Source organism: Solanum stenotomum, chromosome 12 (assembly GCF_019186545.1).
Source record: "Solanum stenotomum isolate F172 chromosome 12, ASM1918654v1, whole genome shotgun sequence".
NCBI lineage: Eukaryota > Viridiplantae > Streptophyta > Magnoliopsida > Solanales > Solanaceae > Solanum > Solanum stenotomum.
This window is the reverse complement of record NC_064293.1, coordinates 16,719,210-16,747,178: the sequence shown is the minus strand read 5'-3', so window position 1 is coordinate 16,747,178 and position 27,969 is coordinate 16,719,210. Positions and strand designations below refer to the sequence as shown.

General features: G+C 36.1%; 5 protein-coding genes across 8 annotated transcripts in view; 3 read left to right on the top strand and 2 right to left on the bottom strand.

Moving 5' to 3' along the window:
- Positions 1-267: 267 nt before the first annotated feature.
- On the top strand, positions 268-2,468 carry LOC125846912 (laccase-11-like). Its single transcript, XM_049526606.1, is given in 6 exon segments — positions 268-406; positions 486-637; positions 715-959; positions 1,083-1,211; positions 1,308-2,231; positions 2,316-2,468. Coding segments are annotated over 6 exon segments (1,707 nt in total). The 5' UTR covers positions 268-280; the 3' UTR covers positions 2,447-2,468.
- Positions 2,469-2,904: 436 nt separating this feature from the next.
- LOC125846904 (phosphopantetheine adenylyltransferase) lies at positions 2,905-6,975 on the bottom strand. Its single transcript, XM_049526597.1, has 6 exons — positions 6,806-6,975; positions 6,641-6,712; positions 4,382-4,441; positions 3,905-3,999; positions 3,419-3,488; positions 2,905-3,307 (listed from the first exon to the last, which is right to left on the bottom strand). The coding sequence occupies exons 1-6, from the start codon at positions 6,923-6,925 to the stop codon at positions 3,101-3,103; spliced, it is 624 nt and encodes a 207-aa protein (XP_049382554.1). The 5' UTR covers positions 6,926-6,975; the 3' UTR covers positions 2,905-3,100.
- Positions 6,976-10,073: 3,098 nt separating this feature from the next.
- Positions 10,074-27,969, top strand: part of LOC125846899 (nuclear cap-binding protein subunit 2) — a 30,347-nt gene continuing 12,451 nt past the window's right edge. The window contains exon 1 of one of the 4 annotated variants that reach the window (XM_049526591.1): positions 10,074-10,083. The gene's annotated coding sequence lies outside the window, so the exon portion shown is untranslated. Of the gene's footprint in view, positions 10,084-27,178; positions 27,264-27,555; positions 27,581-27,969 lie in introns of those variants that run through there. The other 3 variants (XM_049526588.1, XM_049526589.1, XM_049526590.1) reach the window with 3 other exon arrangements.
- Positions 10,984-14,105, top strand: LOC125846883 (pentatricopeptide repeat-containing protein At1g71420-like). The gene has a single exon (XM_049526567.1). It carries the CDS (start codon positions 10,984-10,986, stop codon positions 12,832-12,834), a length of 1,851 nt encoding a protein of 616 aa, XP_049382524.1. The 3' UTR covers positions 12,835-14,105.
- Positions 12,949-15,524, bottom strand: LOC125847170 (uncharacterized). Its single transcript, XM_049526853.1, has 3 exons — positions 15,074-15,524; positions 13,100-13,155; positions 12,949-13,041 (listed from the first exon to the last, which is right to left on the bottom strand). Exons 1-3 carry the CDS (start codon positions 15,522-15,524, stop codon positions 12,949-12,951), a joined length of 600 nt encoding a protein of 199 aa, XP_049382810.1.

The following is a 27,969-nucleotide window of genomic DNA, read 5'->3' as shown; positions in this document are numbered from 1 at the left end:
GGACCATACAAGCTAACTAATTAACATTACTTCTTTACCTCAAATGGAAAGTCCATGCTCTATCTGGTAGATCAATTTGGTTGGTCTTATAAAATGTCTCTTTCAGTATCAGTATTTTGCTTACAAGTTTTGCCCATTGAAATCCTTTTTCTACCAAATCTCTGTTACAACCTACCCTGCCTTCAACAAAACTGAACATTAACTTTCACTTCTATAAATAGGCCATACATTCATCAATGTCTTATCCATTTTCAAACAGTTGTTTCAGAGTTTCAACTCAATGGCGGCTAACCAGACAACCTTCGTTAAACTTTTAGTCTTCCTTGTCTATGGATTTCTTTGGTTTAGTTGTCAACCTGCTGAGGCTGCCATAAAGAAATACCAATTCGACATTAGTGCCTAGCTAGTTCCTGTTTTCCTTGATTCATAGCTAATGTATTTGTCTCAGGCTTTATTCATCATGTACAAGTTTTTGTGTTTTGTAGATTCAAGTGGCAAATGTGAGCAGATTGTGCCATGCAAAGCCAATGGTCACAGTTAACGGGAGATTTCCAGGGCCTACAATTTACGCTAGAGAAGGAGATAGAGTTCAAATCAATGTGACTAACCATGCTCAATATAACATGTCCATCCACTGGTGAGAACTTAAAACTCTTCAAAATCTGTTTAATTTCAGGTTCTCAAGCAAATGTATATACATGTTAACCATTGCAGGCATGGATTGAAACAATATCGTAATGGTTGGGCAGATGGACCGGCTTATATAACTCAATGCCCTATCAAGACAGGAAATAGCTATGTCTATGACTTTAATGTAACAGGACAAAGAGGTACCTTGTGGTGGCATGCACATATTCTTTGGCTAAGGGCAACTGTATATGGCGCCATTGTGATACTTCCATCGCAAGGAACCCCCTTTCCTTTCCCTCAACCTGATAGGGAAGAAGTAATTGTACTAGGTCAGTTTTAGTACTCGTAAATATATACAGAAAATTTCAAGCATTGAAATGTACTTTATTATGAAGATTTCCTCTGCCAAATCATGAATCAAGATGGTAATACTTATGTTCATTATGATGCAGGAGAATGGTGGAATGCAGATGTTGAACAAGTGGAGAACCAAGGGAATGCACTAGGTATACCTCCTAATATGTCTGATGCTCATACAATCAATGGAAAGCCAGGGCCACTTTTTCCATGTTCCGAAAAATGTAAGAGATTGATATTGCTTCAGCTTATCAATTTGATATCATACTATATGCGCGATGCACCAGGTAGTGACTTGAAGTTTCAACTTTCTTTGGCAGATACCTTTGCTATGGAAGTAGAAAAAGGGAAGACTTACCTGTTAAGAATTGTCAATGCTGCACTCAATGACGAGCTCTTTTTCACCGTTGCAAATCATACTTTAACTGTGGTGGAAATTGATGCAGTTTACACAAAACCATTTTCCACAGAAACCATTCTGATAGCACCAGGACAGACAACAAACGTTTTGGTTCACGCCAACCAAATCCCCGGAAGATACTTCATGGCTGCCAGGCCTTTCATGGACGCTCCGGTCCCAGTAGACAACAAGACTGCAACTGCTATATTCCAGTACAAGGGCATCCCAGAAACTGTTATCCCTAAACTTCCTAACTTGCCTGCTCCTAATGACACAGAATTTGCATTGAGCTATGACAAGAAGCTCAGGAGCCTAAATTCACCTAAATATCCAGCAAATGTTCCACTAAAAGTTGATCGAAACCTCTTCTACACCATCAGTCTAGGAATCAATGCTTGTCCCACTTGTATAAATGGAACTCGGTTCTCAGCTTCTCTAAACAACATATCATTTGTCATGCCACAAACTGCACTTCTTCAAGCTCATTACTTCAACATTAAGGGTGTGTACACTACAGATTTCCCCGACAAACCTCCTACTGCTTTCAATTACACAGGGGCTCCTCTTACAGCAAACCTCAGGACAACTCAAGGCACAAGACTAAGTAAAATTGCCTTCAATTCTACAGTAGAGTTAGTAATCCAAGACACCAACTTGTTGACAGTAGAATCACATCCTTTCCATCTCCACGGTTACAACTTCTTTGTCGTTGGAACTGGCATTGGAAACTTTGACCCAAAGAAAGATCCTGCAAAATACAACTTGATCGATCCTCCTGAAAGAAACACAGTCGGTGTTCCTACTGGTGGTTGGACTGCTATCCGGTTCAGAGCTGATAATCCAGGTACCTAGTTTTCTACTAAGTTTAAGGTTGTTACAACTTTCATACTCCCTTTTGACATGTAGTTGCAATTTTCTTTCTATGAAGGGGTTTGGTTTTTCCACTGTCATTTGGAGTTGCACACTGGCTGGGGACTTAAAACAGCATTTGTGGTGGAAGATGGACCAGGATCAGATCACAATGTTCTCCCTCCACCAAAGGATCTTCCACAATGCTAATTTTACAACGCGATCTTTAATCTGCAGACGTTTACAATTAATTCACTTTTATTCCTCGTAATGCTACAAATGAGAGAGGCAACTCTGAGGACCATAAACATTTAAGACTTGTTTAGGGAATGTCCTAAACAATGAAGGGAGCTTCAGTCAAGTAATTTAACGGGTTGTTTTCTTCTATCATCTATTCTTGAACTGGCATGATCGAGTAAAATTGCTTTATATCGTCTCCTGGAAACTTGGTAGTCTTATTGTAGTATTCGCTTCAACAAACATCTAAAAGCATACATGGAAAAGAAACTACAATATTCAGATTTCTAACATCACTTAAGATAATGATCAATGAAATATTTTCTCGTACGGTATAAGAACTAGGCATTAGGAATTTTCTGTTCCAACATTTCTAACAAGCTCTCGGGGTACAGCAGGAAAAAGAGTGGAAAGAAAACAAGGAGTAGGCATGGATCAATTAAACACATTTTATAGATTTACAAGTAACTGTGAAAACAACTCCAGTATGATTCTCAAGAGATTATTGTTTTACAAGACAATTTCACATCTATGATGACTACAGTGTCTCCTTGTGAATCCTAACAAAGCAAATTGAAATAAAACAAAGTGAAACTCCTTTGAACGAGTATAGACAATAATTAAGTTTTAAATCTGACTTTCGGGATTATGGTCCCTGAGCTTCTCAGCTTCAAGTTTTTGGTCCCTGAGCTTCTCAGCTTCAAGTTTTCGGTCCCTGTGCTTCTCAGCTTCAAGTTTTTGGTCCCTGAGCTTTTCAGCTTCAAGTTTTCTCAAAGCAGTAGAACTCAGTTTGTCTCCACTTGATTCTTCAGAAACAAGATCTACAACTTCGATCTGCACAACATTTTCGACATGCAATTTCATAGTTGACGAAACAAAATAGATGATAAGAAAGCTGAAAACAGCAGCCCAAAGGACACTGCTCTTAGGAGGCATGAGTCGGACCTTTAGCTGCGAGAGTCCTTTTTCAGCCCTCTTCCTATTGACAGACAGTCCACCAGGCAATGTCTCCTTGCTATCACACAAGATCTTTAATTAGAAACCTTAAACTACCACTGAAGTAATACACTTTCCATTTCAAAAAAAAAAAAACTCCCACTAAAGTCTTTTTGAGAAATTACAGCTTGCTATCACCGTCAAATTATGCTTTACTAAAATTTGGTAATGATGAAATGAGTACTGCTAGAGCTTGGTTCTTAAGATTCAAGATTTCAAAACTTAAGTTTCATATTGCTGCAAGGAAACTCTAAAGCAATTCACATAAATCAATAGTTTGTAGAAAGAACTTGGTGATGAGATGCCTAGGTAAAATTCTTTCAACATCCCATAGTAGCCTCTGGGTATAAGAGAATGATGTCTAAACCTTAGTGGGAAAAAGGAGAAAGAGATCTAAATCAATAGAAGCAGAGGTGTAATGATTTCTTTACGCACCTGACAACAATGGCCTCCAAATTCTCATCGACGATTGACGGACCATAGGGATCCACTATTGGTTCTACTTCCACTATCAGCTCAGGTTTTATAGACTGAATGTACGGTTTGCAGCAAGGAACATGTCATTGTCATCACAATACAAGTAGGAAAAGCATTCTGCATGCTGGACGATGTGATGTGGGTTTGATGGTGCACTTATTTGCTTCTGAATCAAACTCTAGTATGCTACTGACAGTAAAAAGCATCAGCTACTGCATACTTTTCTAAACCAAAGCCTTTTAGAAAGAGGAAAACATTTGTTGCTATAGGCAAGATTCACATGGAAACAGAAAAAGATTGGACATACTCCATTCAAACCCACCATCTCAGCTGGACCAGTAAGAAGGCTCTTCCTATGATATTCAAATCAAATTATACTTGCCAAACCAGTTGATAGAAGAATACATGAACATAAAATTTTGAGCTTAAAAGTACCTTGATGTAATCTTCAACATGTTTCATTCTCAGCTCAATTGGCTCTATCAGATCAGCATACTGCCAAAGGAAGACAAAGACGTAAGCACTGCATAAAAAGATAAGATAGAAGGAAGAGAACAAAAAGTTACAAATAGAGTTGAACATCGAAACTTAACATTGATAGAGTAAGAGGATTGGACTCATCTGAAAACATAAGATAATATAGTACTTCAAACTCAAAAATCATCCTTATCGGAAAAATCAAGTACGAGATTTAACACCTTGGTTCATCAAATGTCCAGAGAAATGATTATGAACAAGCTTTTAAAGGCCTAGGAATTTATTTACTCCACTTCCAAGGATACAATATTAACTGTTTAGATAATTTATTTGCAGATCCTATTAAGATAAAAGATAAGGTAGAAAGAAATGTTTGGCTGACAGTAACCTTGGGCCAAAGGACACAAGCAAAATGTGAGAGCACAGAGAGAAGTTCCGTAGAGTGTATCCTGTAAAGGCGTGTAAATAACAAACTTCTCAGCAATATCATTTAAGAAAATAGAAGATGGTATCAAGAGGGTGACTTGGTACTGCAGCCAGTAGCATCTTTTTGTATTTATCAGAGGATAACTTGGTACTGCAGCCAGTAGCATCTTTTCGTATTTACTTCAAAAGTATCAAAAGTTGATAAGAAGTTTCATCTGGTACAAGGCCCCTGCTATACCCAAAATAACTGGCAAAAGTCTAAATACATAAGAAGAATGCTCAGAACTGAAATGGGGTTCACCAAAAGACTGAAGGAGGAGGGAGATGATACTCGTTTCACAACAACAAGAAAACAATTCAAGGACTACAAAATTCCAAAGAGAAAAAGAGAAAGACAACTTGGCTTGATATGCAATAGATCTTCAACTAACACAATGGACTACGAGATCAAAATGTGATAAACTGGAAACATATAGCATTCACAGTTGAAGTAATGCCAAGTCTAGTTACACCACAGTTTACTGTGGGAAATTAAAAGGCATCAAGAAAATAGAGCTGATGAGAATGAGCATATTGAGTTACACATGATTAACATATATGTCGCTATCCTGACATAGCATGTGAAACCTCATAAGAGAAGGTGCAACAGTTGCCTCAATAGCTCATTACAACTTTTTGTATTATTATCACTTGTTAGAACTCAGAAGTCATCACGAACTTATCTTACTTTATTTATGGAAATTTTCCTTGTATATACATAGTATGCATTGCACTGACCATGAAAAATTGAAATTTAAAAATCCGGAAAATATAAACAACAAAAAAAAGGCTGAAGGAACCTCCAAAGACGGACATCAGGACATGAGCCGACTATTCTTATCTATTTTAAATCATATTTTCAAGTTGAAGATTTTCGAAATGAAGAATCTCCAATCTTCTTTAGATTCCCAAATAGCCAAGTAATCTCTTTTCATATATCTTACTTACATCATGCTCTATCCAAAATTCCCAATCGATTTGCGAAATTTTCCAGGAACCACACATAAAAGACCACTCTCCAATTTTCTTTAAAAGATTCTAGGCTATACATGTTACCTTTGCAAAAGACGAAAAAAGCAAGGAATAAGGGTGTGTTAGGTGTGGGGGGAAATATTTTTCTAAAAATGTTTACTGATTTTCTCATGTTCGATTGTTCAAAAGTTTTTTCTAGGAAAACAAGCTCCTTAAAAATGAGCGAAATGACTTGCCTAATGAAAGTAAGGAAAACAAGTTGTGCAAGTAGCATTCCACATTGATTAGAGGACTCCACACCCTCCAACTTACCTTATCTTCACCCACCCCTTAGCCCTATCCCCACTGCCCCACTACCCACCTCCCATATTGTTTGCCCATATTATGTACAAATACTTTTAGAATAATAATTTTAACTTACTTACCGAATACAAGAAAATAATTAAGAAAACCACTTATTTTCCTAGAAAACATTTTCCCTCGAAAGGAACACACCGTAAATAAAAGATACCACTTTTCATTCTCTTCTGCATCTCAGCCCCCTTTTTGCTACTCAAATCTAAGTAGCCTCCAACAGGCACCCTATTTGTAGAAGTTGTATTCTCCTCTGATTTTTTGTAGCTTCTTTGTAACAAAGAGCTTCCTGATCTTTGGCAACTCGGGACTTAGCAATTTCAAAGCTTCCACATTTCAATTTCAATAAAAGGGCTCATCAACAACGTAATAGCAAAACAACAAGAAACAAACTAATAAACATAGAATATAAAACATGAGAATTACCTGTTTCTTAGTCAACATTGGACCATCGCAAACACCAACAACAATTCGATTCTTCGCCAATTCAGCAGCCGACTGCCAGAAAAAAAAAAACATCACTTATTAGTAATAAAGATTGTTCCTTTTGATGAATGAGATTATTGAAGGGGAAAAGGGTATCGGAAAAACCTTAAGAAAAAGTCGGTGACCTTCATGTAAACGATCAAAAGTACCTCCAAGAACGACGGAAGTGTAGGAATTAGGTGGCGATAAGGTGGACTTGGGGTTTGATTCCTCCATTACTGACATCTGCTTCTTCCGATGATGGCTGACTCGCCTGTATTTATTTATTTGAAGCTTTCCTACTGTTTCACAAAATTGGTCAATTAGTCCCCTAACTATCATTTTTGACACATTACTCCAAAAGTTAAGACGATCAATTATTTTTTTCCTCCAAAAGTTAAGACGATCAATTATTTGAACATCCCATTTTCATTGAGCGACAATGCCGTCTTACTTCTTGGATTTGCTACTTCAAGTATAAAATGGTGCGCATTAAGCACTGCATATCCGTGCTTATGTGTTCCCCTAACATTAGACTTAGCATGCTCCATGCCCTTATAAATCTTCCAATAAATTACCTTACAACCCAATTCTGTGTGAAGTTGATTTGACATGTCTCTTGTGGATGGGCATTTACCATTGGGAAACCTATTTTCAAAGTACTTACCTATGACTTTTGTCGTGGCATAGGGATTATGGCTTGTAAAATGCTCTGAACCACACGTATGGTACTTTTCATAGATTCTGATGACAAATCTGTCGCTACTTGTAAATTTCACAGCCCTCAGCCACCAATTGCACTCCGCATATGAACATTTAAAAGAAAACACATTACGAGAATTGATCACCTTTTTTAGTCTAAAATCTTTTTTCAAGAAAGCAATTTTCAATGAATTTGCAAGTTCTTCCTTGTTCTTGAATGTCATTCCCTTATAAAAACCGGTTTCATCATCTCGAACATTATTCACACGTGATGATTGAGAAGAACATGGAATGTTACTGCCAACAATAGGTGTAGGAGGATCGTTGCTCTCAAAGTCCGGCACTTCATCTTTTCCAATTTCAGCATCGTGATTATTCATGTCCACAACATCAAATTCATCATTTAACATATCTTGTTGGTCTTCTTCTAGATTATGATCTCCTCGTTAGGATTTTCATCCACATAGACTCTTAATATGGGCGGTCTCTCTCCTCCTCCCAAATAAACAAGCAAACTAGGCCAGAGGCGTATCTAGGGGGGGTCACCGGGTTCACGTGAACCCATGGTCCCCTCCCAAGATCATATATAGTAGTGTTATAATTTTAAAAAATATTGAAATATAAATGCGTGAACCCACACTTCAAGTATCAGATAATGCAATTATGACTGGGTGCACCTCTCTCCGCGAGGTTAGAAAGTTGAATTTTATATTTATCTTGTTTTATTTTTCTTTCTAAAATTAGATAACACTTCTCTAAGTGGTAATTGGTATATAAGAATTAATTTTAGACCTATAATTTTAAAATTTTAACGGTTTTCAATAGTAAAAACCTAAATGTCGAACCGATCAAATTTATATCATAGATCAACCTTTATATAACAGTGCACCCATCATCTCAAAATCCTGAATACGCCTCTGAACTAGGCTGATCAGTTATTTTAAAAGGTAAGACCTTCTCATTATGAAAAAATGGGAAATGTAACTATGACAAGATCTTTCAGTTGACAATTGTATCCACATTTTTGCATGACTAAATTCAACAAAATCATCATACAAAATATTTTTTTCGACAGTCATCCCTACCGACCCTCCCCTTTTCTAACCATCCTTGAACGCCAAATGTATCGATTTTTCTTCTCGACCCATTCACCACGACAATCAATCCCTACAAATAATCCCTCTATTTATTGTACCTGAAGAAATTAATTAAAAAAATAATTAGTACTAATGAAGAAATGTGTAAGTCATATGTTGCAACATATGACTATTATGTGGTGACATGTAAGTCATATGTTGCTACATATAACTGATATGTTGTGACAAATAAATCACATGTGGCAACATGTGTAAGTTATATGTAGCAGCATATGGCTATCCTGATGCGAAATGTTAGTCATATGTTGCTACATATAACTATTATGTTGCGAAACATAAATCACAACATATATAAGTCATATGTTGCAACATATATAATCATCTGTTGGAAACGCGAATGCAAATTATTGAAAAAATTGCGGCTACCCATATGATGATGAATGATTTCAAAGAACTGTTAATTTTACTTACCAAAACAATGGTGTGTCAACCCATCACTTATGAAGTAATTCCAATTGATACAGAACGAAATCCGGTCCACTGATTAGATTAGCTAAATCTGATTCAAGAAGATGAAAAGAAGAAGAAAAAAACTCTAGGACTAGCAACCAAGACCAACACTGTACGAAAAGAAGAAGATGAAGAGAACGCGGGAAGAAGAAAAGAAAGGCAAGCAACCAAGCAAGAAGAAAGCAAGAACAAAGCAGAAGAGGAATAGAATACGGGGGGAGGCGAGGGGGAAAATGTTTTATTTCCCCCCTTTTGGTACAACTGGTGGCTTCCCTCCAATTTTGGTTCCCACCAAAATTGGTTAAATTAGGTTTTAGTCATTTACCCTTTTACCCCTCATTTAATTCAATGGACCAAACTGTCAACTTATAAACTTGAGGGCAACTCCACAATCCTTAATCATTAATCACATAATTGTCACCTACACTCAATAATTAACCTTTATTTTGACACATTAATGTCACCTTTAATTCAAAGCCCCGTAAAATTTGTTGTAATCTTTCTGTGAAGAAGTAAGAGCAGTGGGTTAACTTTAGAATATAGGTTTAAGGAAGCAGGTTGAAGTGGAGAATGTATTGTGATCAACTCAGAATTAATTTAAAACGAGTTTATTGGATTGGGTTGAAAACTGACCCAAATCTAAATTATGCTGAACCCAACCCATAAAAGTATGGGCGGGTTGGACGGGTTATTAAGTTTGGGCTCATTTTTGACACCCCTATCGAGAAGCATGAAAAATCTATAAAGACATATTAAAGCAATACTATCAATTTTGATTTACAAGACTATTATTAACTACTTCCTTCGATTCATTTTAGTTATCGTGCTTATTAAATAAAATTAACTTATATTTTGAATAGGAAAATTACGAAGAATAAGAACAATTCATGAGTAGTTTATGTGGACAAATCCACCAACATGAGAAGTAAGGCATGTGGATAGATCCACCAACTTTTTTTTAGATACATTGAATGTAGACAATAGCATTGAGGACATTATGGAGTGCTCACAATACACAGTGATATTATGATGATTGAGTTGATTGAGCAGGTGATCTTTTTAATAAAAGACTTTTAGATTCAAAATCTCTTTTATGTTTTCTCGATTGAGCTTATCGTATGAGACTTGTCTAATATAATTTATCTCTCCTTTTTGCAAATTGCATGATGTGTGGGATATGTCCTTGTCATCAAAGGTCATTTTCACAACACTAACACAAAAGTAGCAACATATCTACTATACCAAATCTGTTGAAATTAGATCTCTCGGCAAAGAGTAACACAGTTTTACTTTACCAACAAAATAATAGAATGTGAAGCAAGTAAGATATAATGCTCCTTACATATTTTAAATCTTTTTAGATCCGTCAACTAGTATTGTGTAGAGCAATATTATTGATAAAATAGGTATAATTTAAAACCAAATTGACTTGCATTAATAGTTGATAGAATTGGGTTAAGATTTTTAAATTTTATTTAGAAGGAAAAATTTGGAAGAATATTCATTCGATCATTTTACCAATTAAAATTAACTCAATTATTAGTCTATTGGATTTTTGAATAAAAACATCCTCAAACCATATCCAAACTTTATGACACATCTTTAAACTATAAACGTCCTCGAAGTTGACGTCAAAATTTAGCAAGCTTCATCTTTCTTTTATTTTGCACTATTTGCATAGCTTTTTTTATGTTGCAATCACTTACTTGTTCTTGCATACATGGTTATGTGCCCCCATTCCCTATAGAATCAAAGAGTTTCCTGGTGATTCATAGGTTGTGCTTACGAAAATATGAAAATGTAAGAGCAAATGGCTCAATAGAGTCTCTAGGTTTCCTTCTTTTTTGTTGTTATATTTGATGATGATAGTGTTTGAGTCAACTTTGGTGCAGCTCAATTAAATTCATAATATACCATTTTTCTGGCTTCCATATTTTACCTGTAAATTCTCCCTTGCAGTTTCATCCATTTTTCACATTGCGTTCCGAAGTAATAATGCTACGTCTTAAACGAATCACAACTATCGACTCCTCCTTCCTTCGATTATTCACAACTCCCGCCATTTATGAATTGAATTCCTCCCTCCAAAAGCTGCAGGTGCAACCCACACACCACCACCTACAACAACTCATCCTTTCTCATTTCTCAAATACAAATAACAATCCACATTCTTCACAAACATACGCCACACTCTTCCACGCCTGCGCCCGCCTTCATCGTCTCGACATTGGCCAAAAACTCCACCACCACTACACACTTTCCCATCATCAAATTCCACCACATCAACAACAACTCTACACCATCAATCATCTCCTTAACATGTACGCTAAATGTGGTGATCTAGAATATGCACACCACCTGTTTGATCAAATGCTCCACAGAAACATTGTTTCCTGGACTTGTCTTATTTCTGCCTACGCTCAATATGGAAACACTGATCAATGTTTTCGCTTATTTACCAAAATGTTAACTCATTATACCCCTAATGATTTTGCTTATGCTAGTGTTCTATCTGTTTGTGATACCAGTACATCGCGTGGTAGGCAAGTACACGCGCTTGTAATGAAAACAGGTTTTGATACGTGTGTTTATGTGTGTAATGCTTTGATTGCAATGTACTCGAGGAATAGTGGAAGTACGGAGGCTTGGAAGGTTTTTAATGATATGGAGTTTCGGAATATTGTTTCATGGAATACAATGATAGCGTTGTTTCAAATATGTGGACAAGGTGATAAGGCTATGAGATTTTTCTCCTTGATGCATCGTGATAGTTGTTTGGGGTTTGATCGAGCTACTCTTGTTAGTGTACTTTCTTCTCTATTAGGACAGGATGAAATTGATTTTTCCTGGGGTCTTCGAAGTTGCTTTCAATTGCATTGTGTTAGTGTGAAAACCGGGCTTATACTAGATGTTGGGATTGTGACTGCTTTGGTGAAAGCTTATTCGATTCTCCAGGGAGAGGTTAGTGATTGTTACAAATTGTTTTTGGAAACAAATGGATGTCAAGATCTCATGTTGTGGACTGAAATAATTGTGGCGTTTTCGGAAAGGGATCCTGAGAAAGCTATTCTCCTTTTTGGTCAGTTGCTCCGAGAGGGGTTAAGTTTAGATAGTTATGCTTTTTCTATTGCACTGAAAGCTTGTGCGGGACTCTTGACAGATAGAAATGCCTTGATGGTGCACTGTAAAGTGATTAAATCTGGTTTTGTGGATGCTCTAGTGCTTGGAAATGCATTAATTCATGCATATGCAAGGTGTGGCTCAATATCTCGGGCCAGTCAGGTTTTTGAGGAGATGAGGTACAGAGATATAGTGACATGGAATTCCATGTTGAAGGCTTATGCATTGCATGGCAAAGCAAATGAAGCATTGGGACTTTACGGTAAAATGGATGTGAAACCTGATGCAGCCACTTTTGTTGCTCTGCTTTCAGCTTGCAGCCATGCTGGAATGGTGCAAGAAGGGATTCAAATTTTTGATGCTATGTTTGCAAAACACGGTATTGTTCCTCAACTTGAGCATTATGCATGTATAGTTGATATTGTTGGCCGAGCAGGTCATATTTTTCAGGCGGAGAAAATAATAAAAGAAATGCCCATGCAACCAGATTATGTGGTCTGGAGTGCATTTCTTGGAGCATGCCGCAAACATCGTGAATCTGGGCTCGCCCAAATAGCTGCATCTCAGCTGAAGGAGTTAGATCCAGAAAATTCATTAGGATATGTACTCATGTCTAATGTATACTGCTCAAACCATAGCTTCAATGAAGCAGGTCATCTTAGGAAGCAAATGAGAGGGCTTGGTGTTACAAAGCAGCCTGGATTGAGTTGGACAGATCTTGGTTGAAGGAGTTTGATCCAGAAAAGTCATGAGGATATGTACTCATGTGAAATGTATACTGCTCAGCCCATAGCTGCGATGAAATAGGTCATCTTAGGAAGCAAATGAGAGGGCTTGGTGTTACAAAGCAGCCTGCATTGAGTTGGACAGATCTTGATTGAAGGAGTTTGATCCAGAAAAGTCATGAGGATGTGTACTCATGTGAAATGTATACTGCTCAGCCCAATGAAATGGGTCATCTTAGGAAGCAAATGAGAGGGATTGGTGTTACAAAGCAGCCTGGATTGAGCCGTTGGGGTTTTGGTGCATGAGTTTGCTTCTGGAGGCCTGCAACATCCGGATAGGAGAGATATACACTAATATGGAGTTCTTTGTGAAAGAACTGAAACATATTGGTTACATTATCACAACAACAATATTATACCTAGTGTGATCCCACAAGTGAGGTCTGAGGAGGGTAGAGTGAACGCAAGACCAATCCTCCGTAGTTGAAGCTGAATCGAGAACAGGGACCAACGTCTCAACGAAAGAGGTTAGATGTGGCAAATCAGCTGCCGTCCTTCAAAGAAAGGGAATCAATGAATCCAAAGCAAGGTGCGGAGAAGGCTTGGTTGAAGGCAAAATTTGGTGTAATTCGCAATTTTTTAAGAAAAGAAAAGCAGGTTAGGAAGTCTTGCTTACTTAGTTCTCCACATCTAAGTAAGAGAAGACCTTACCGCCACCTAGTGCGAGGTAGAGAGGCCATTCCTGATAGACCTTCGTCTCAAGAAAAGCATTTTCAAAAACAGGTTTGAAAGATACAAAAGTGAAGAAGCGCCCAATGAAACTCCCGGAAAGTAGCATGACATACAAAATGCAGAAACAAGGAAAAACTTGTGACTATACAAAATGCATAAAAGAGGCACACTTCATGTCCGGATTGTGCACACTTGAAACGGCAAGGACTGATAAATTCTGGTAATATTGATTCATTTCCTCTCTATGGCTTTCTAGCACAGATACTATTTTTTAAAAATAACTAGGCATTGTTGAATTGAGTGCAGCACCCAAGATTGAATATCCAAATGATTTCACAGCATTTGTTATCCTTGTTTCTGTATTTTGCTTACATTGGTCAATAATTTATAGTATTAGCTGGCTTATGGACCTCCAATATAGGGTATATTTGTTTCGAAAAGATTCTGAATCGCTACATGTATTAAACTATGAACACATTTTATCCTGCCTTGTAATTGATTGTTTGATTAATTGTGAACTGATGAATATTTTCAATTTCTCATGTTTTACAGAAGATAATAGCGTGCACGCTCTCTCTGTTTGAGTTAATTTTTCACATACAAGCTTATTGACTGCTTGGCTTAGTACTTCCCTTCTTTTTCAAAGGGCGATTTGGTTTACATCAGTAGCTATGAAATTATGTTATAGAATAAACAGGTTCATGGTCAAAAAATGTACCACAGAACTCAATTATATGTGTTATAGGTGTCATTAAACACAGATTGCATGGCTAAATACAATAGAGTAAAAGTGAATTGTTATTTCAATGTGAATCATTACAAAAATAATAACACTAATCACTACTCTAATTGAACTGTTAAGATTAAGATTAATGTAGGCATTCATGTGTTGTGGGGTAAACTGAAGCTCTACAAAAAGGACATGTATCTTTCCTCTGCAACTAGGGGTGTGCACTATTCTGATTAAACCGAATAACCAAACCAAATCAAACCGAATTTTTATTTGGATTGGTTTTTTGGTTTTTCGGATTGGTTTTGGATTAATAAATTACTTTGTTTGGTTTTTTGGTTTGATTTCGGATTTTTAAAAATAAAAGTTGAAAAACAGGAAAAAACCGAATTTTATATATATATATATATAATGTTTAGGTTTAGAATTAAGTTGGAGTTAACCACTTTTGTCCCTTTTTGGTTGTTGCCTTTCATGATCATTACGTTTATATTTTATGTTTGAATTACATCTATAATAGGTATACTTATAAGTATTGTGTTTTGAGTTTTACTTATGATTTAGATTAGAAAGAATATCTAAGGGATTAAATATTATTACTTTGGTTATATATGTTATTAATTATTGACATAACCAAATAACCAAACCGAAAAAAGCCGAACCGAATAGAGGAAAACCAAATTTATTTTGGATCGGATTGGGTTACACTTTTACAAAACCAAAAACCGAAAATTCAAACCGAATAGTGTAAAATCAAACTGAAAAATCGAATGCACACCCCTATCTGCAACCACTTGTGCTGTGGGATAAACTGAAGCTCTACAAAAAGGACATGTATCTTTCCTCTGCAACCACTTGTTGATGCATTCAGCATGAAATTTATGGCCACATTGAAGTGTGGCAATTGTATATTCATCTTTATATTCAAGCAAGCAGATAGCACATGCTTCTTGTTCCTCATCATCAGCAAATTGATCTTCCACCACCTCTTCCCCCTCTTCTTCTTCTTCATACTCCATTGCTGTTTCCATATTTTCAACTTCAACATTCTCCCCTGCTTCTATAAATATAAATTCTTCTTCTTCTTCTTCAACTTCATGAACAATATCACCAAGATTTGAATCCTCCAACAAACGAGGCAAGAAACTACAATCAATATGAGGCAGTTGTTCTCGTTGATTCAAGAGAGAAACATTATAAAACCAGGGAACTTGATCATGTTGAGACATGTTTCTTGACATAAAAATGACTGATTTTTGTTAGATTACGAGAAAAAAAAAAAAGTTTAGAATGGGAAATTATTGTTAATGTTAATGCATTTATAGGAAAAAATAGTTATAGGAATTTGATTCCAAACGGAAATTGAGAAATAGTTTCCTATAATGTTTCTTTTTTCCTTTTCTGGCTCCCTAATTTGTTTTTTCCAGGTTTTAGTTAATAAGAAAGTTTAAAATACGAAATTAATAGGAAAAAATATTTACAGGAATTTGATTCCAATAGGGAATTGGGAAATCGTTTTTATAATTTTTTTTTAAAAAAATTCTTGCTTTCCCCCCAAGTTTCTACTTACATTTGACTCTTTTTTTTCTTTTTAAAGAATAATCACATATCAACTTCACCCTAATTTGCAAATAAGGATCTTGACACTTGCACTTTCAAAAACATTAAATTACCTATCGAAACAAAAGGTAATATTCAAATAAAAATAAATTATACACAAGTTTAAAGAAAAAGATATATATGTATATATAGTAAGTCTGCGTTTTGCACGGTTATTAAAAGATATCTTTAATTTTGTTTATGTGATATTTTGTATAAATTAGTTCTTATAGAAATATAAATAAAAGAATGAAAATAAACGTTTTTTTCCAATATTGGTCAACTCCTCAATTTTTTTTCTAAAGATAATCTAAATAAAATTAAAATAAATAAAAAGATGTAAGAACAATAACTGCAACTCTCCCAGCATAATTGGATAAACATGATATTCTTTATTGATGAGACGGAATTTTTCTACGAATAAATGATACAATGGGAAAAATAATTTTTTTTATAACAAACGACACCAAAACTTCACATGCTAGAAATAAAAATGCTAATTATTTTGATGGAGTTGTGTTCAGTTCCTATTTTGAATTTTACCATATTTGTAGCCAATTATTAAAGAAAAGAAAAATAAAAGGAGATATTGTGCATTCATTTTATATCTAGAGTCAACGCTCAATTTGCTTTCACACTTTTGACACTTCTGTCTGATATTATTGAGATTTTGAGATAGAGTGAGAAAAGAGTATAAAATTTCGGGTCATGCAATCGAGAGACAAAAAATAGGAATTCAGTGTCAAAAGAATAATAAAATTGATCAAAATTTCAAAAAGACAAACAAATTGAAGATGAAATCAAAAAGGCAAAAATGCAGGGTCCAATGCCTTTCATTTGACAACGATACGACTTGTGCCTAGGCACATGATATCATGTGTCTTCCTTCATCCGTTAACGCCGTTCAGTGGCGGACCCAGAATTTTCACGAAGTGGGCTCAAGATATAAAAATATACCTAATATTATTTGTAATTTTTATGAGGCTAACAACATACATATTTGACTATACTAAACAATGTTAATAAATTTGAAAAAAAATTACATTGACTTATGAATGAGACGGTAAATAACAAGATGAACGAAAAACTAGGCTTCAATATAAACTAAGAAGATAAAAGAATATTATGAATGATTTCTCTTCATTCAACAGTTAACAAATAAAAACAAAATATTAAACAAAATAATTATAACCTTAATTTCAGAATTGAATACAAAGAAACATACCTAATATTATTTGTAATTTTTTGTTGATTTTAGAATGATAAGGGATTTTTTAGTTGAAGAAATAAAAAATAACCACAATAATCATATATGTATATATAAAGACTAGAATCAAGAGCGAAAAACATACTTGTGCAAGATTTGAGAGATGGGGAGAGTTTTTTTCCTTCAACAAAAAAATATGCTCAAAATTTTGGGGGGAAAAGTAAGAGAGGTTCTAGAAGATTTCAACAAAGAAGAAGATAAAATAATTTTTAGAATTGAAAATAATAGGGATTAGTGCCTTTTTGGTTGAGTTTTTTTTTTTAAAAAAAAAAACTAAAAACAAAAAGGACAAAAGTTATTAACTATTGGACTTTAAATGTAAAAGTAAAAAGTTGTTCTACTTTTTATAGTTCCTAAGTAACTAAAAGGACAAAAGTTACTTAGGACAAAATTGTGTGTGAATGTTTTATATATAAAAAAAACGAATTAAAACTGAAATGTGGCTATAGGGATTCGATCCCGGGTTGGCTGGGAAAATTGAACCCCCTCAGCCACTCGGCTAAGCTTCAACTTGTGTTAGTGGGTTCAAAATTTAATATATACATATAAAATTTAAAAAACTGATTAAATATACATATATATACAGTGTTATTTTTCAACGAAGAGGGTTCATATGAACCCACTTGAACCACTGTAGGTCCGCCCCTGCGTTCACATCATCAAATGAAAGGGACTGGGGCTTGCATTTTTGTCCTTTTGAAAAATTTGATTAATTTTATTGCCCTTTTGACTCTGAAAGCTGAATATATATAACTAAAGAAGCTGTTGAATTACATTAAAAATCAGAATTCACTTAATTTTATAAGTATCCTTTTATTTACAGGTGTATATAACCAGGTTTGTTCGAGCTTTCAATTTATAAATCAAATCAAACTAATCAAATTCGGGTTTTCTAAATTTTTCAACCTCAATTTTTTTCGGATTGATTCGGGTTTTTCAAATATCAAACCAAACTATTTGTGTCGAATTTTAAAATTTATAAATCAAACCAAACTAATAAACCTCGGATTTTTTCAAATTTTCAGATTTTTCTGGTAAAGTATTCATACAAACATATAATTAACTTGTGCTTCAAATATTTCTTTAGTCCAACCAAAATACAACTATCTAGGTGTTTCTTAAGAAAATAACATAAATTATGAGATAAATGATGACATTAACATATTTAACAAATAATAATAATGAAATCATATAAAATAAATATTATAAATTATTAAGTTATAATGAAAATGATCAGTGTCAAGCAGTAGAAATGTAAATTGATAAATATATTCCTTTAACAAATTCAGATATCAGTGGCGCTGACAGCTCAAATCACAATCCAAACATGTTATATTAGATAAATGTGCAAGTCTCATATTCTAATAGAGTATAATGGTAACTTTTATGAGGTGAAATTTTCATATTTATTTGAATATTATTGTAGTTTATGTCGTGAAAGGACATATTAATATGCTAAATCATATTTACCTTGTAAACGACTTCTTTCTAAATAAAAAAATTATTATTTAAATTATTAATATGTGTTATTATACAATAACGATAAATAATATAGTTTATCCAAATATTGATTTATTAAAGTAATATAACATAAATTATGAAATGATACATAAAGACTATTGTAGACATTGAAATTTTGTAGGACTCTACAAGACATGTTTAATTCGAGTTGGACTTTACAAGGTATATTCAATTCAAATAAAAATTCTTGGAGGCTACTCAACCCTAAACTCTCGTTCATACTTATATAAAGGGTACTATATTCCCTTGAAATAAAGACATCTCAAATATTTCGCAAAACTCATGGAATTTATATCAAGAGATCAAATTCAAATCATCTTAATTCGAGAAATATGCCACTAACGACCTTTGAATTATGAAGATCAAGTCCAAATCATCCTAGTTCGAGAAATACACCACTAATGACCCTCGAATTATGAAAATCAAGTCCAACAAATCATTTTAATTCAAGAAATATGCCACTAACTGTAACGAACGATTTTCGTCGTTATAGAAAAGTCAACAGGGAAATAAAATTGGGCCGAAAAACTTTTTTGCAGTAACTTGAGATTTCTCAATCTAGTTCAGATTTGAACCAAATCGGAGTAAGTAAGGTCTAGGAAAATCTTGTAACAATTGGGTGGTTTAATTTTGATTTTGATCACACGAGTAGATAGCTAAGACGTTAAAGGACCCGTACGACTTTACGAAATTGAATTCGGGTGAACAGAACTCCCGAAATTGATCTTGGCGTTAATGGGTAGTTTCTGAGTGTCGTTGGTCGAAGGTGTGTTGTGAAATAGGGGTATTGGAATTATTAAATTTGCTCACTGGTTCCGTGCAAGCCACTGAGGCGGGATTTTTCCGCCAGGGCGGGGCCGCTGCAGCAGGGTGAGTATCGTTGTGGCGGGACAGTCGCAAATTAAATTGGAAATAAACCTCAAAAACGTTTTATTTTACACTTTTCGACTTTGAGAGTTAGGAGACGACCCCAGGTGCTTTCTTGACGATTTTTCACCATTCTTAAGGTTAAAGGTAAGGTTTTAACTTCTTGAATTCATTTTCGATCCGTAAAACGTAATCTAATGTATAATTATCGATGTGGGAGGGTTTTGATTTGGAAATTATGGTGGAAAAATCCATAATTTGGATATTGGGATCATGGGTTTAATCTAGGGTTGATAGGATTGTTGGTAATTCGGGTAATTAGTTATTATTTATTGATTCCCGTGTTATATTAATTGTTGGTAGACCAAGAACAAGCGGAACAAATTCGGAAAGGGAAGAATCAAGTTTCTAAGGGATTCAAGATTTGTTTGAGGTAAGTGATGGTTGTGATTTCATGTGGTGTGATGCATGTTTGTTTTTGCTTCATTATAATACGTGTATGTATGTGAATGCTGCATTATTGATCACACTAATTGTAAATAAGGATAGATGAATGATGAATGTCATAAATCATGTCTTGTTGTATGATTATGAGAATGTACTTTGTGATTGTGATTGTGGCTTGTTGAATGGATCGGATATTGCGTTCCGACATACTAACTTGGATCGGTTTTCATGTTCCGACGTAAACATGAGATCGGTTGCCACGTTCCGGCATAAATATTGGATTGGGTACCATGTATCGGTACGCTAACAGTTTGGGTGTGGGTTCCATGAGAGGACCATTGATTTGACATAACTGTGATATTTAAGAATTGTGAAATTATTCGTTGTTCGTAAATGATATTGATGTTGTATATGTTCGGTGTATGCATGTTATTATTGTGTTGTAATGACTTATGTATGTTGCACTTATTGGGATAGCCGCGTGATCCTACCAGCTGCACTTGCTCTTTCTTTGTTGAGTACAGGGCATCTTCCGGCTGCTATTGACATGCCCGCTTAGAAGATTAGTGATCGTTCGAATTCAAGGGTGAGCCAGTTCTTCTGGGTTGCCATGAATTCTCTTTTCTGTCTACGTCCACATTTCAGACTTAGACTAGTACTTTAGTTAGTCATATGTTTATTTTGGGATTGCACCCTTTTTGTTTAGACTTATGGTTGAACTTTAGATGTTTTGGTATATTGACTTTCGTGTTCTAGACGTTATTTCCGCAATGTTAGTTTGGTTGTTAGACTTTTGTTCGAGTTTATAGGAACTCCCTATCTTTTCCTTAGTATTTAAACCTGTTTTTGCATCTTTAATTGTCTTAGTTGTTTGGTTCGTTGGTTAGCTTAGCTAATTAGTATTAGTGGTTCTCCCACCGGAGGGTTAGTGTGGGTGACAAGGTCGTGACAAAATTGGTATCAGAGCCTAGGTTCGTTGATCTCGATGTACCAGAACGAGTCTAGTAGAGTCTTTGCGGAACAGTACAGAGACGTCTATTCTTTTTTTCAAGAGGCTATAGAACTTTAGGAAATCTCTCTGTTTCTCTTGTCTCCTTTCGTGCTATAACTTGATTCCAATTGGTATCTGGTGATTCAAATTGGTATCTAACCTTCTTCACTCTTTTGTCCGCAGATGGTTAATAGTAGGTTCAACGACGTCAGACCCGTAGCTCCCGTCAATGCTCCAACTGAGGAATCTGCAGCGAGAGGTCGCGGTCGAGGAAGGGGTAGAGGAAGAGCTAGGAGTAGAGGCCGAGGAAGAGTGGCGCCTACTAGGGATGGAGCACCGGTTGGAGATGCTCTCAGAAATGAGTCCCCTTTTGCGCATCATGAAGAGGTAGATGAGAACATAGAGGTTGAGAATGATGAAGTTGTTGGACAAGAGGAAGAGGTGCAGGCTGAGACTACATGTATTCCTCCCATAGACTCAGTGTTAGCTCAACAGATCATGTCGTTCTTTAATGATTGGTTGGTCCTAGAGTGCTTCCCTCTGTTCAGGCAACTCAAGCTCCCGCCAATCCCCCTATTGCTATCACTGTCCCAAAGTGGGTGGAAATATAGGTAATGATGCGTTTTTCCGTCATTTGTTGGGTCATGTTATGACTAGTAATGAGCATGAGATGTTGACTAAGTTCTTGAAGTTGAAACCGCCTGTATTCCATGGTTCCGAGAGTGATGATGCATATGAGTTTATCCTAGATTGCTATGAGAAGCTTCATAAGTTGGGAATTGTCCATCAACATGGAGTTGAGTTTGTGAATTTTTAGCTTAAAGGTGAGGCTAAGCAGTGATAGAGAGCTTATGTTGAATGCAGATCTTCAGATTTACCCCCACTCACTTGGACCCAGTTTCATGCTCTGTTCTTGGAAAAGTATGTGCCTCGAACCTTGAGGGATTGCAAGAAGGATGAGTTCATGCCTTTGGAGCAAGGTGGTATGTATGTGGCTGCTTACGAGGAATTTCAGGAAAAAGCTTCAATGAGGTAACATACTTTGTGAAGAAAGTTAAGGGGGTGAGGCGAGACGATCAGGCTAAGGCATTGGCTAAGAAAGCCAAAAATTCAGGCAACTTTCAGGGATCTTACTCCAGAGGTTCAGGGAGGCTAACACTTGCAGCCCAGCCAATTAAGTCTGTTATACCTACTTCTACAGGTAATTACTCCGAAACTCCATCTCAGAATTTGATTTAGGATAGTCAGGGAGTCGTACCTTCAGCGGGCAGCAAACCATCTTTTGATCGTACATGTTACAACTGTGGAGAACCTGGGCACATGAGGAGAGATTGTCCCCATCTGTGCATGTTAGATTCCACGCAAGTGCAGTCTAGGGCAATGGTACCCGCAGGAAATTGTAATAATGGTCGAGGGCGTCCACAAGGTGGGCTAGAAGGAAATTAGTGAGGCCGTGAAGGTAGGGGAAATGGTAACGCAGGCAGAGGTGCAGTGCAGCCAGGCAGGGAAATCGCCCATCAAGATGACATGGATCAGTGTTATGCCTTTTATGGCAAGACCGAGGTAGATGTGTCTGACACAATGATCACATGTACTATTCTTGTCTGTGACCGGATGGCTAATGTGTTATTTGACCTGGGTTCTACTTATTCTTATGTATCCGTGCGATTTGCCTCAGAATTTGCTATGATTTGTGATATACTTGATGCCCCCATCCATGTTTCTACCCCAGTTAAAAAGTCTGTCATAGTCACCTATGTCTATCGTGCTTGTCCTATTTTGTTTATGGGTTTCCAGACTTGGGTTGATTTAGTGATTTTGGATATGACTGACTTTGATATAATCTTAGGCATGACTTGGTTGTCCCCCTATTATGTTGTGCTTAATTGTAATTCTAAGTTTGTAACTCTAGAAATTTCGGGAAGGGAAAAGTTAGAGTGGGAATGGGTGTACAAGCCTAAGCAAGCTGAGATCATATCCTCCATTTGGGCTAGGAAACTGGTAGGGCAGGGTTGTTTGGATTATTTGGCTTATATTCAGGATGTTGAGGTTGAGTCTCCATCTATTGAGTTTATTCCTGTTGTGTCAGAATTTAGAAAAGTATGTCCTAATGATTTGTCTAGTATGCCTCCGGATAGAGATAAGATTTCTGCATTGATTTAGAACCTGGTACTCGTCCCATTTCCATCCCTCCATATCGCATGGCTCCGGCAGAATTAAGAGAGCTTAAGGCTCAAATCCAAGAACTTTTTGATAAATGATTCATTCGTCCTAGTGCTTCCCCGTGGGGTGCTCCAGTTTTATTTGTTAAGAAAAATGATGGTAGTATGATGATGTGTATAGATTACCGGCAATTGAATAGGGTCACCATTCGAAATAAGTACCCCTTACCTCGAATAAATGATCTTTTTTACCCATTGCAAGGTGCATTCGTTTTTTTCTAAAATTGATCTAAGGTTTGATTACCATAAGTTAAATATTAGGCCTGGGGATGTGCCCAAGACGGCGTTTAGAACCCATTATGGGCACTACGAGATCCTAGTTATGTCTTTTGATTTGACTAATACGCATACAACTTTCATGAGTTTGATGAATGGGGTGTTCAAACCCTTTCTCGATTCGTTCGTGAAAGTGTTCATTTATGACATTTTGGTCTATTCAAAAAGTGAGGAAGAGCATGCCGGCCATATGTATTGTTCTGGGTGTTCTTTGGAAACAAAAGTTATATGCAAAATTCTCAAAGTATGAATTTTGGTTGACTTCGGTTGTATTTTTGGGGGCATGTAGTTTCAAAAGAAGGGGTAATTGTAGATCCCCAAAAGATTGAGGTGGTTAAGAATTGGGTTCGGCCTAACTCTATGATGGAAGTTAGGAGTTTTGTAGGGATCGCTAGCTACTATTGTCGATTTGTGAAGAATTTTTCTTCTATTGCCACTCACTTGACAAATTTGACCAAAAAGGAAATACCATTTGAATGTACTGAAAAATGTGAGGAGAGTTTTCAAAAGCTTAAGACTCTTTTGACCACCGCACCTATTCTAGCTCTATCGGTTGAAGGTAAAATTTTTATTGTTTATTGTGATGCTTCATATTCGGGTTTGGGTGTTGTGTTAATGCAGGATAAGAATGTCAAAGCCTATGCATCGCGACAGTTGAAGGTGCATGAGAGAAATTATCCAACACATGATTTGGAGTTGGCAGCGGTAGTGCTTGCTCTTAAGATCTGGCGGCATTACCTTTATGGTGTTAAGTGTGAAGTGTTTACTGATCATCGTAGTTTGCAGCATGTGTTCACTGAGAAGGATCTGAATTTGAGACAGAGAAGATGGATAGAGCTACTTAAGGATTATGATGTCACCGTCCAATACCATATGGGTAAGGCTAATGTAGTGACAGATGCTTTGAGTCGAAAAACGGTGAATATGGGTAGTCTAGCTTGCTTGAGTGTAACCAAGCGATCTTTGGCTAAGGAAATTTAGACCTTGAAGTCTAAGTGCATGCAGTTGGGCATCTCAGAAAGAGGTGGGGTGATAGTTATCATTGAAGTAAGGGCTACATTCATTGAGGAGATTAAGGCCAAACAGTTTGAGGATGAAAATTTGAATGAACTTAAGATAAAGATTGCGACTGGTAAGGCACAAGAGACCACTCTTGATGCGAAAGGTGTGCTCAATTTTAAAGGAAGGATTTGTGTTCCTCGAGTTGATGACTTGATTCAGAAATTGCTGACAGAATCTCATGGTTCGCAATATTCCATTCATTTGGGTGTGACCAAGATGTACCAAGATTTGAAGCGAATTTATTGGTTGTCGGACATGAAGAAGGATATAGCGGAGTTTGTGGCTAAGTGTCAGAATTGTCAACAAGTAAAGTATGAACATCAAAGGCCTGCAAGTTTGCTTCAAAGAATGCCAATTCTAGAATGGAAGTGGGAAATGATAGTTATGAACTTCGTGGTTGGTCTTCCCAAGACTTTGGAGAAGTTTGATTCTATTTGGGTAGTGGTTGACAGATTGACTAAATCAGCCCATTTTATTTATGTAAGAATAGATTATAATGCTGAACAATTGGCTAAGGTTTATGTGAAAGAGATAGTAAGGTTGCTTGAGGTGCCCCTTTCTTATCATCTCAGACTGTGGTACCCAATTCATATCCAAGTTTTGAAGGAAGTTACATGATGAATTGGGCACACAACTTACTTTTAGTACCGCTTTCCATCCATAGACGGACGGGCAGCTAGAGAAGACTATTCAAGTGTTAGAAGACATGTTGAGGGCATGTGTGATTAATTTTGGAGGGCATTGGGATAAGTTCTTACCTTTGTGTGAGTTCTTCTATAATAATAGTTATCACACCAGCATTGATATGGCACCATTTGAGGCACTTTATGGGAGGGGATGTAGATCACCCATAGGATAGTTCGAGGCTGGAGATGTGAAACCTTAGGAGATTGATTTAGTGAAGGATGCTTAAGATAAGATGAAGAGTATTCAAGCTAAGCTTCTAGCAGCCCAGAGTAGACAGAAGAAGTATGCAGATCATAAGGTAAGAGACATGACATTTCAGATTGGTGAAAATATTCTTCATAAGGTATCACCTATGAAAAGGGTGATGAGATTTAGTAAGAAGGGCAAGCTAAGTTCGCGATACATTGATCCCTTTGAGGTTCTCAAATGTGAAGGGCCAGTGGCGTATAGATTGGATTTACCTCCTAACCTATCGGGAGTTCATCTGGTATTTCATGTGTCTATGTTGAAGAGATATCATGGTGACTAGGATTACATCATAAAATGAGACTCAGTCGTGTTAAACAAGGACCTTCAATATGAGGAGGAAACAGATTGCAATTCTTGATCGTGATGTACGAAAGCTAAGGACCAAGGAGATTAAGTCCGTGAAAGTTTAATGGAAGCATCGTCCAGTTTAGGAAGCTACTTGGGAAACCGAGAAGGACATGCGAGACAAGTATCCAGTTGTTCGTCGATTCAAGTACTACTCCATCCTTCCTTTGCCTATTTTTCCTAAGTTTGTCACTCGGGGATGAGTAATGGGTAAATTTGTATCTATTGTAATGACCAGTTCAAATCGTTATAGAAAAGCCAACGGAGAAAAAAAATTTGGACCGGAAAATATTTTCGTAGTAACTTGGAATTTTCCAACCTAGTCCAGATTTGGACGAAATCAGAGTCAGTAATGTCTAGGGAAATCTAATAACAATTGGTTGGTTTAATTTTGATTTTGATCATATGAGTAGATAACTAAGACGTTAAGGGACCTGCACGACTTTACATAATTAAATTTGGGAGAGTAGAACTCCCGAAACTGATTTTGACGTGAACGGTTAGTTTTTTAGTATCATTGGTCAAATGTGTGTCATGTGGTGTGATGCATGCTTGTTCTTGCTTCATTATAATACGTGTATGTATGCTAATGTTGCATTATTGATCACACTAATTGTAAATGAGGATAGATGAATGATGAATGCCATGAATCATGACTTGATTGTATGATTATGAGAATGTACTTTGTGATTGTGATTGTGGCTAGTGGCGGATCCAGGAATTAAGCTCAGGGGGTTCGAAATTTAAAGAAGAAACTCATGAGGTAACGTAAGTGCGCGGTGAGCGTAGTAACCCCGACATGTTTTTTGTATAAGGTATCTCATTGGTTGATAAAAGTTAACACCAAACTAATCAAAAATATTGAGAACAAAGCTACGTTGATAAAAAAAATTAGTGGATCAGTTGTATTACATAAGTTAATTCCTAAAACACGTGAAAATTATGGTTAAGACATAAATTGAATCTAGTTTTTCATTTTTATCCTTATTAATTAATGTCAAATTTATGATTAAAATAACTAACTATTAATTAATCACTAATTCCAATACTAACTAATGAAGGGTAAAATTGGAAGAACACTCTAAAAGTAGTCTTGAAAACTAAACAATTAAGTTAATTTGAAAAATGAAAAATGCTTTAAAAATTAGCTTAATATGGAATGGAGAGAGTAATAAATAAAAAGTAACCGTAAATTTAATAGGTATTTTTTTTGACGTATAATTATATCAATAATAAAAGTTCAAAAATATGTGCATAATAATTATTAAATTTTTAAAAATTAATATTAACCATAAATACATAATTATTTTAATATTCTACTAGGATATTTTGTTTGTTTCTTCCCAACTCCCAAGAGTGGTATGGGTTAATAGTTTAATAGGGCCTTCTCACAATTACAGCGCCTTCATCAGATCTGGTTTTCTCTTTTATGTATGTATGTATGTATGTAACTCCTTCATCTTTTGTCTGCTCAGTGCTTTTTGTTCATCGTTTAATCTTGCCTCTTGCTTTATTTTGTTTATTATACATCTTCGGTATGTTTTCGTATTTGAGCAAACTGAATTTAGGTGAGTTTTTGCTTCTTTCGAGGCCCTTATTTTTTGGGGTAAGTGGCTTTAGGCCTTTAGGGTTGAGCCGCCCTTGGTTTGTGTTGTGAATTTTGGAAGTAGGGTTCTGAATTTTCTTTGTTCCTCGAGGTTGTGAGCTTAACTGCAAATTGCTAGCCAGAAGTACAGTTCTGATCAAGTAAAGGTAGAGAATTATCTCTGGTAGACCGTCGGATTAAGTAAAACATATCAAAATCAAGTTTGGAAAGGAAATAGGGTAGTGAAGAAGCCATGTTGAATATAATGGAGGGAAACCAGACAACACTAAATTACTCACCCTCTCTCAAACTTTTCATAGTGTGACTTATCAACTTGATGCCTCTATACTTGGTGCAATTTCATAATATCATCCATATTCTTGTACAATAGGATCATTGTACTTCACCTCCATTCTTAAGGCAACTTTGATATCCTAAAAATGACGTCAAACAACTAGTCAACCACTCCATACTTACTTCACCTGAAGCCATCCCTGTTTATACCGATTTGTTAATGTTCTTTCTGATTTTTACAAGTTAATATGCATTCTTTTTC

Excerpts from the sequence above, each read along its gene's own strand:
- LOC125846904 (XM_049526597.1), bottom strand. The coding sequence starts at position 6,925 with ATGTCAGTAATGGAGGAATCAAACCCCAAGTCCACCTTATCGCCACCT. Across the intron at positions 4,000-4,381 it reads ATGTTGAAGATTACATCAAG|TCTATAAAACCTGAGCTGAT; the intron begins GTACTTTTAAGC and ends CCGTACATTCAG. Across the intron at positions 3,489-3,904 it reads TTGGAGGCCATTGTTGTCAG|CAAGGAGACATTGCCTGGTG; the intron begins GTGCGTAAAGAA and ends CTTGTGTGATAG.
- LOC125846883 (XM_049526567.1), top strand. The coding sequence starts at position 10,984 with ATGCTACGTCTTAAACGAATCACAACTATCGACTCCTCCTTCCTTCGA.
- LOC125847170 (XM_049526853.1), bottom strand. The coding sequence starts at position 15,524 with ATGTCTCAACATGATCAAGTTCCCTGGTTTTATAATGTTTCTCTCTTG. Across the intron at positions 13,156-15,073 it reads ACAAGTGGTTGCAGATAGGG|GCCTCCAGAAGCAAACTCAT; the intron begins GTGTGCATTCGA and ends CGGATGTTGCAG. Across the intron at positions 13,042-13,099 it reads GGCTCAATCCAGGCTGCTTT|TATACATTTCACATGAGTAC; the intron begins GTAACACCAATC and ends TGGGCTGAGCAG.